This window comes from Atheta coriaria, unplaced genomic scaffold, assembly GCF_025399875.1.
Source record: "Atheta coriaria isolate IRGN ID8LTWV9N9 unplaced genomic scaffold, Caltech_Dcor_3.1 hic_scaffold_10_pilon, whole genome shotgun sequence".
Lineage (NCBI taxonomy): Eukaryota > Metazoa > Arthropoda > Insecta > Coleoptera > Staphylinidae > Dalotia > Dalotia coriaria.
This window is the reverse complement of record NW_027045452.1, coordinates 6,988,183-6,997,798: the sequence shown is the minus strand read 5'-3', so window position 1 is coordinate 6,997,798 and position 9,616 is coordinate 6,988,183. Positions and strand designations below refer to the sequence as shown.

The 9,616-nt window shown below is 38.5% G+C and overlaps 1 protein-coding gene across 2 annotated transcripts; it reads right to left on the bottom strand.

The window, feature by feature from the left end:
• Window positions 1-2,971: 2,971 nt before the first annotated feature.
• On the bottom strand, window positions 2,972-9,573 carry Snx27 (sorting nexin 27). 2 transcript variants are annotated; one of them, XM_065313918.1, is made up of 7 exons: window positions 9,203-9,573; window positions 5,980-6,082; window positions 5,327-5,743; window positions 5,118-5,268; window positions 4,901-5,061; window positions 4,471-4,839; window positions 2,972-4,419 (listed from the first exon to the last, which is right to left on the bottom strand). In XM_065313918.1, exons 1-7 carry the CDS (start codon window positions 9,553-9,555, stop codon window positions 4,339-4,341), a joined length of 1,635 nt encoding a protein of 544 aa, XP_065169990.1. In that variant the 5' UTR covers window positions 9,556-9,573; the 3' UTR covers window positions 2,972-4,338. The 2 variants fall into 2 exon arrangements, with proteins under 2 accessions (XP_065169990.1, XP_065169991.1); XM_065313919.1 differs by lacking the exon at window positions 9,203-9,573 and adding an exon at window positions 6,141-6,477.
• Window positions 9,574-9,616: the final 43 nt, after the last annotated feature.

Genomic DNA, 9,616 nt, shown 5'->3' with positions numbered 1-9,616 from the left:
TTGATTTTGTATCACCCTGTATATAAATTTTCTTAATGCTCTGTGAAAAATGAGCATAATTATATTGTTTTGGGGCGATTTTCTTTTTCAAGTGAAGATTTTCTTTTGACAACACCCAGTATGTAAATTTTCCTTTATGCGCAGCCAAAAATTGACAATATTTATTGTTTTGGGGTGATTTTCTTTTTGAATTGAAAATTTTCTTTTGGTAACACCCTGTATATAATTTTCCACTAATGTCACGCGAAAACAGGACGCAATTTGCTTTTTTCCAGTGTTATCTTTTGAAATTTCGCAACCGTTAGCATAGCACGGCTATGCAGGTCATAAACATGTTTTAAAATGACGTCACGTGTTTTGTAGGTATAGAAATTGCAAATTCTAAAGTTATATTGTATTTAGTTTGTTAATAAAGAAATGTTAAAGGCAATGGCTGTGTCTTATGACTTGTGCATCCCTCCTTTCTATCATTTCAGGAACAGGTCTCTAAGAGAGTTCCCTCTCTCAGGGGATGATCCCCACTATAAAAATTGTTAAGGTATCCTGTGTGATTTGTGTACTCCATCTTTCATTTCAGCTACAGGTCAGAACTTGTAAGAATATTTTTAAGGGTCCCCTCTCTTGAGGCGACTTAAAAATTAGAAATATTTTTACAAGTCCTTAAAAGGATGTCCTTATAAGGAGTTCCCCCTCTCTGGGGATGATCCCCCACCATAAAAATTGTTGATATGCCTGATAATTCCGGGGATGAAGCGCAGAGACATCGTAGCTGTAGGATGGGCCGGGAGCAATGGACGGACTGAAGCAGTGGGCCTGTGGACCTGTGACTGTCTTATAACGACACGTGCCAAAAAATTTAAAAATTCTGTCACTCCTATCTCTTTTCTTCCTGTACTCTCTCTCTTCTCTTCTTGTTTCTCCCATTCTCTCCTGCTGCTGCTCTCTCTACTTACTCGTTTTTCCTTACTCCTCCACCATCTCTTCTACTATTCTTACTGTTGCTTCGTCGTACTCTGCTTTTCAAGTTATTTCTAACATTTGAATCTTGAATTTTTATGGCATGCAACCCACATTTCGTAAATTTCTTATTATTTAATAAAATTGCCTTCTACAACTGAGATTCGATCCACGAACCTTCAGCATGCTAGGATATGCACATGCCACCTGAGCCACAACGCTCACTTATCTAAACATATTCGTTTCAGGTATAAATGTTGTTGTTTTTCTCACCTTTTTAAAAACAACAACACTATATAGCCATCATACAAACACCTGCAGCGAAATATATGAAATATTGTTACTATTTCTGGAAACGGCAAGGAGGATACAAACAATAACATTCTTATAATTGTTATATTAATTAATATTTTATTTTGATATAACTACAACGAAGAGGGTTTATGCATAAGACTTAAAACTTGTCAGTTGAACGTATAATAAAAGTTCTCACCATATTCCTACTACGCGGGTGATCTGCAATCAACACGGTAAACATACAAGGTTTTATTTCCTTGTGTAAACAATTATATATAAAATACATAAACGAAATCCGCCTGCCGACGGAAAACGCCCGTGCACTGTATGTATCCACTCCATTATGTGTTAACTCGCGATAAATTATTAACTGAACGACGCAATCACTTGTAATAACCAAATATCTTAGACGACCTACCAACTCTAATACTAAATATCGAATTCACATCTCAAGAGAAGCGAGAAGTTGCCACGATGAACGACTGCCGAACAAAACACGTACGCTTTGTACAAGTGTACATGACCGACTAAGCAGGTAAAAGAGTTGATAGACAATGTGAACTAAGCAGATAGTAGCGCCGTTTATAAAATAATAAAGAATTTCAACACTCACCATTTAATGCAAGTAGTACATGTACTATGCTGCAATGTAACCATCAGTACAAAAAATGATCATATTCAAAACACCTAGATCAAACAAAACCAATTTTTCATTCAACATTACTCGAAGACGATATAAACATTACCCGGTTCAAACCGTTGTAAGAACCAATTCAAATTAATGACAAAGATTTAAAACAAGTGGGTAACATCGGCAAATCTCAGCGTGTCACGTTACGATAGTTAGAATTTTAAAAAATGTAGCCGGATTCTTAATTTTACTTCGCTAGCCGGCAAGCTAAAAGATCAGAAAAAGGATTATCTACTTTACACATGAAAATAATAAAATTTGCAATGACTAATTTAAACCTACAAAATTATTTAATTATTAACTTACTTGTGCACTAAATTTCAGAAAAGAAATTAATTGAAATAACAATGTGAACCAAATAAATCCTACCGCAGACATGCAGAACCGCACATAATACCGAATTCCAATCTAGAAACTAGAGAAGATGCAAAGATTTGCCGAGCCGAGAACGTACACAGCGCACAGGAGCGTACGACTGAGCAAGCACCGCAGTAAATCAACACTAGTAAGTAGAAAAGGAAAATAGCCAAAGTAAAGCGACACTAGCGCCACCTTGGAGCGATGAGAAGAACAAATAACAACATCAAACCGCTAGCGCCATCTCGTTTCGAATACATCTACTAGTGCTACCCTATCACAGAAAACTGCAATGCAGTTACTCTTTCGCTATTCAACAAATCATTCGCGTTTAAAACACAAATTCAACTCATATTCTTGTGGCGTTCTCATGGATTAATCTGATAAGTCATTTATAAAACTGATACAGTTTTAATACTCACGATCTGAATCCTCTGCTGGGAGATCACGTTTGATTGCAAGACTCCTGAAACAAACATAAAACGTATTAAATACATCTTCATCAAAATTAATACATCTTTAAATTACAATTAAGATTGCATTGTGTATGGTTACAAAACACTTTAAAAATATTGATTGAAGAATTACATACAAGTAAATAAATACGAAATAGAGATGTAATAATAATAATCAAATTTCATGAACCTGACAAGATATACGTACGTAACATTAGAGTTTTACAATAGTTATCATTTATTGTAATGTAAAGCTATAAGGGATAAATATCACAATAAACATTTTCATTCTCGAAACTTAACAACAAAAATGCGAAAATCGTTTTTTAAGACACCATGTATCATCAGGTAGTTTATCGCCGGCGCAACGACGCTTTCCCAACCAAATGCCAGATTATGTATGTACATGTGTACGAATCGAGAAGTACTTAATTTACTCTATATTGCATTTGTTTGCACGACGTCTCTTACACTCGGTTTGATTATGCGCAACCAATCGCAAAAAAGGCGGCAAAATTATTCACTAATCAATTAATGCATGGTGTTTGTGTGTGTGTTGTGTGAATGTTAATATGTCCAATGTGTATGTGCCAGGTGGACGCAGCACATTGTGATGATTGCTCTCGGGTCAATCACGATCCTTCCGCCTAGCGCACAAGCGCGCTTTATTAATTACAATACTATGGCAGTGTCCTGCTATCGACAATCGCATCACTCGACTTTCGCACAGCTCTGTACTTTCAGTACATTACATTACATTTATCTAATTACTGCATAAATAGCGCCTCGCGTGAGTCTACTCGTCGCACGCATTTCTCTTGAGCAAAATTATAATAAAACTTAATAGAATATATGACGTAACGTTCCTCCGGAATTCTCCCGTTCCAGTTTTGCTAATACTTTACAGAATCTCTTTGTTTTGTGTATCTTGTTTGCATTGTTAAACATATATGAATGATTTCTAACACCTAATAGTTATGCTTACAATATAGTATGCTTGATAATTTTACGCCTATCTGTTCATGTACAACATTACACAATTGTACACAATTTATTTACCTATATAATAAAGTTCTTTTTCATTAAATTTAATTACTTTGCTTAGTGTGTGTGTGTTCTCTTCCTCCCCATTGTTAGAATATCCAATCAATTTAAATATTTCTATCACAAGTAACACTTAAGTTGCATGAAAAACAATCAAACAAATAAACAATTTTCAAGTAGAGGAGATAATACTTGTGCTAACTATTAACCAGTAACTACCACACACTAGTAACACATTCTTAGTCTTAGAATTTCACCTCGTTACCGAAGTGGGTTTGAAAAATTGCGTTATGTCCGAAATGTCTTAGCAATCGTAGTGGAAATGACATGATATACAATTAAACATTACAATCTACGTGAAACAGACCATCGTCTTCTGTGTTCTGTTCATTATTACCTTCGTTTTTCTCTTGTCTTTATCGATAACAATATACAATCATTGGCATCCCTCTGAAGGGGAGAAAAGTGTATGCCCTAACTAGGTGAGGAGTGAAGTATGTGATTTAGAGCGCGCGTTACGCGAGATTCTTATGCTATTCAGTTGCCTATTCTCTCGCCGGTGTCGACCCACTTGCTTTCTTCCATTATTCGTTCGCAGCAGTCCATCAAGTACAGGTACTAAAACAAAACGAATCAAATAGGCGCTAACTGATTATCTTGAATACATACATGAGGCGTAAACACTTTAACCCATCTCGGCGCTTTATCAGCGCGATTATATTTTAGGCAGAACGCCATCGCCTCGTCGTCGACTTCCCATTGTGCGACTGAGTCCCAAGCGAGCTCGACCACCTGACTTTCGAGAGTGCCATCTTCGCGACACGCGTGTAGTTTGATGCCTACCGTGCCCACACTGACAATAACGTGGCCACCTTTTCGCGAATCACATCCACAGTGCGGGAACACCACCTCGCCGTAGCCGGCAAGCTCACGCGCCAGTCGCAGATATTCGGTGGCGCGTGTTTGATCCTGGAGGGCTTTCAACTGATAGAGGCGTTCGCCGGCTTGGATATAACCGCGATTTACTTCATCCACAGCCTTAAATAACAAACACATTCAATAAAAATATTACATAAAACAAAATCTATTAAATATTTACCTGCCAAAAGATGTATGAAGTAGCGAGAGCATCCGACATCAACGTTAATTCTTTAGGGATGGAAAACAGCCATTTCCGGATGCACAAACAGGTACTGGTCGCTGTGGTGTAGTTTTGAATGTAGAAATTGTGCGGGTAATCAGAAGGCAACAATTTCCGCTCTACAAATAAACATATTAGTATAATATCTTCATAAATATTCTTATTTTAAACTTACCAAAATTATATTCGACAATTTCAAATAAATAAAAATATTTGGCAATCTGCTTGTTCATTCCCACTTTCTTCACTACAGCCGCATAAACCTCATCTGCATTCGCGCTCTTCTTCACAGTTACCGTAATTACTTCACGGTCTGGCAACAAAACCTATAAAACAACAAAATTAAATTAAAATCTTTTATTTTACAAAATAAAAATTATTCACCTTTAAATCAACAGGATTGCTATTCGACTCATCATCATGATCAGTAAGAAACTCCTGCATGACATCGCTTTCCGCAATAACCTTGATGGCGCACACCTTCTCAAGATACTGCTCTAACCCACGACGGCGTGCATCCAGCTGCTGCTCGCTGAGATTAAACGGCCACTTTCCCGGCAGCTTCGGGAACGTAAACCCGACAAACTCCTTCTTGAGGTCCTGATGCAGCTGGTCAAATTCACGATAGCGCCGCGAGCACAGATGCCGCCCCGCCATGTAGATATTGAAGGCGACATAGCGCTCACCGCCGCGTTCATTGTAATTGTAGTCGGGTATCGAGATGGGCAGCGAGCGCTTCTCGCTGTAGTCCATGTACGTATAGCCCTGGTGCTCTTCGGACGGCTCCAGCCTTTCGGCTTCCTAAAACGCATTCAAATTTATTATTTCGTCGTGCACAAGATGCGAGAGAGGCGCGTCGCAATCTGGGTCAGCTTATTGCGACATACAGAGATACATTTGATGCAAACTTTTTTCTACACTTAACGAAATGTCACAATGGTAACCTTTAGTTTAAACTTTGCGATAGAGGAATGCGCGACCTTGAGATTTGGCGACATATATTTCTGGTTTTCTACTCGAAACTAATAAACATTTACCTGCTGCGTAACTGAGATAACAGTAAGTGTGAGAACATCTCCACCGGATTTGATAAGATCGACGACTTGTTTGTGCGTAGCACCCTCGACATTCACACTATTCCTGTAACAAGAAACACAACCAAATTAATTTCAACGTCTTAAGAAATAGTTATCTTTACCTATTGTACGAAGTACAATTAACATATGGTAGACACACGTGATAGCTCAACATTTTAAGGCATTTGCCATCGATCATGCACACTTCACGCGCTGCAACAACAACGAAACACGACGCGGCGCACAGATATGACATTTAGGTAAAAGGTTCGCCACTTTTAAGCGCGCGCCCGCCGGCGCTGCCTCAGATAACAAAAATTAAGTAAACACAACATCGATTATCCCCAATCACAACGCACGATTCTACCGTGGAGGAGACAATGATGCGCGCGTGACAAGTGTTTTCCTCTTGTAGATAAGCCGGTGGCAATAAAATTTTATGTTTGGTTGCTTATCGAAAAAAATTGAACTGAACCACACCGAACTCTATCGATAAAAAACCGCGTTGGCAAAAAAATGAGTAAAAACAAATCCACCGCTGGTAGCAATGAATGAAAACAAGAGTAATGACTGACTTCAAGATTGGAAGTTGCGCGACGATTGAAACGTCGTCGGCGCGTAGGTACAAACAACGTGCTCGATGGCAACTGACCTTTAAGATAAATAAAAAGAGTGTGTGTCTTTTATAAAATACTTTCTCTTGTCTTTAACTTGACTTGTTGAGCCTCGACCTAAGAGAATCAAGTTAATAAAGAAATAACTCAAAGTCAATCACGAAAATTTTCCATTTTCATACAAAATTTATACAAAAACCTGATAATATTTAAGTATAAATATTAATCCACTCAATAAATATCTCGTTTTGTTTCTATATGCGTTTCTGCGTCTTGTCTGCGGCCTCAGAGCAAATTAATTAAAATGCACGTATGTAAATCAAATTTAATTATAGATTGTAGCTACGTGAGCGAGTCAATTTGTGCGGACAAATAGGAAAAACATTGTCGCATTTAAACATATAATTGCCGGCGACCGATAATAATTAAACACGAACCCAAACTTAACGACAACATCGCGTTGAACCGTAAAAGCGCGTCGGTAAGTGCGTAAGCGACGCTACACGTGTGTTTAATTTGTCGTCATGCTCCACTGTGATCTTTAAACTTTAACTTTAATTACAGCATTTATTTCGATCAATCATTTCGAGTGAATTCGTATAATTTGGTTTCATAAGTTACAAATTGTTTGTTGGTGAACTGGAATATGATATTCGTTATATTGATGAAGTAAATTTAATTTGCTTCTTGGCATTAGGCAACTGAATATACAACTTGCTACGATTTTAATCATAAGTATGTCTTATAAATAATAAAAGACTCTTGATGACTTGAATTTGCGCGCGTAGATCAACGAAGCGAGGTTTTACCCCCACCACTTTTTGCGGGTAGTCCAAAGATATAAAAGGACAGTTTGCAGCGATTTAGTGCTCAAGTATGCCTGGGTGGTTAACCTGGACAAGTCTCTAGTAGGGATGTAAATATTGAATGAAAAACCGGTATTTCGAGGGTAATACCGTGTCATTTTTTTTAAATACCGGTATTTCGCACCCTAAGATTTCTCCTTTTTTTGTTTTTTTTTAAGACAAACAAACAAAACTTTTCGTTTTTACCTGTACTCTAAGATTTCTTCAAAAGTCTTCTTTCTATCAAAACTACTGTGTAGTAATAAACCAATCAAAAAAGATAATTCTATTCGTCTAAGCCGTTTTTACTTCTACCACAAGTATATACAAGATAGATAAATCAATTTCGACATAGATACTTGCAGTGAATGCTTTGTTTCGACTCACAATGCGCCAAAAGGTCAGAAATGTTCATGAACTCTAATTAAAGCAGCGAATCGCTTCTTTGCCGAGTTGCAATCGCATTTCATTCGAACATCGACGTCTGCTTCGCGTGCAAACTCACATCTCCTCGCGCAAACAACAAAAAACATTTATGTAACCAGTTCTTCAGCAACACAACCTGTGAGCCTACAGCAAACGCAACACTTGAAGTGATTAGTTATGCTAAAATAATAATATTAAAATGTACATTTGCGCGAGAGAAGCAAATTCCAACACGCATATTACTTATATTACGCACATTTTAGTATCATACGTACTAAATTCGTACTAATGTAATTAAATAACAAAAATAAAACGTTTTGTTACTTCGTCGTTATTTATTTTTAGATTCGCCACGCGCCCATCATTTGCAGGCTAATGTAATCCAATAACTGTAGATTCGCACTCGGTGAAGCCGGCTGCGCTACCGAAACGCATCGCAATGTACATGATAAACACTTTAAACCGTTTAAACCCATCAAGCACATATTTCAATTGCCAGCATATCAACAAATCAGCATTACATACAACTAAATTACGTGCGCACTTACAAAAAATGTACAGTTACTGTTAAATCTGCCAAGCGGAGCGTTCACATTCAAATACACATAATTAATCAATGTCAACTTCGAACGTTTATAGATGCCTTTGCAAATAACTCTATTTTTATAACGCAAAACAATCATTAGTAAAAGAAAAATAATTTAAATAAGAAAATATAGCAGAAATATTATAATTTAAACGTATTGACATAATAACCTTAAAATGTTATTAAAAATTAATTAATATAGAACATTTCTGATAAAATTGGTTTGTGAATCGATTGCGTTTTGTCTTGTTAGCTTTGACATGACTGATTTGATTGATGTCCTCAATGAAACCGATAGTTTAATCATTTAATGGTTGTATAATATGATCAATCGCAATGACTCGACGTTGACACAGAAAACGAAATGAAACTGAAACGCTGCGTAGCTGTTTGTATTTGTTGCGCGCATATAAAAAAAACAACCACGCATACAAATCGCAACGTCGACTGCACAAGCAATGCACTCAAAAGAATGGAGTGAAATTGTAATGCAATCATGCGATGCGGAATTTTAAAGACTTGCAACTCGTCCAACCGATCGATATTTCACACAATTTATCATGGAAACAAGAGCGTTGTTATGGCATTGCCATGGTAACGTCAATAACGACATCGATGTATCGACCAATAAGATCGATCGCGGATCCGGTTCGATCACCGGTGTGTTTTTTTGTTGAATGAAAAGAATGAAAGTAAAATGTATGTGCACTTACACTTCGAGAATGCGATCGCCCTTGCGGATTCCGGCTTGCTCGGCAGCGCCTTGGTCCAAGACAGCGCTGACATGCTGCAGGGGGGCGTAAAGTTCTCCGTTGATGCTGCGTAGCTGGCCGCCCTCGCTCACCTGGCCGCGCACGTTGAAACCGAACCCCGTCTCAGTTTTGTTGATGGTGACGACACGCGGCCCGTTGCTCGCCACGCGCATCGTGGCGGACGCGTTGCACTGCACTCGCTGCGACTGCACCGGCTGCGGCTGATGCGGCTGTGGCGGTGGCTGGCGGCGTGCGTCCTGCGGATGGCGGTGTTGTTGGTGGTGCGGCTGGCCGTCGGTCGCGCCGTCGGCCATGTTCACGCGTTGACACTTCTTGCGGTGCGCACTGCCCACCGCGCGGAGAATCGCCGGCCAA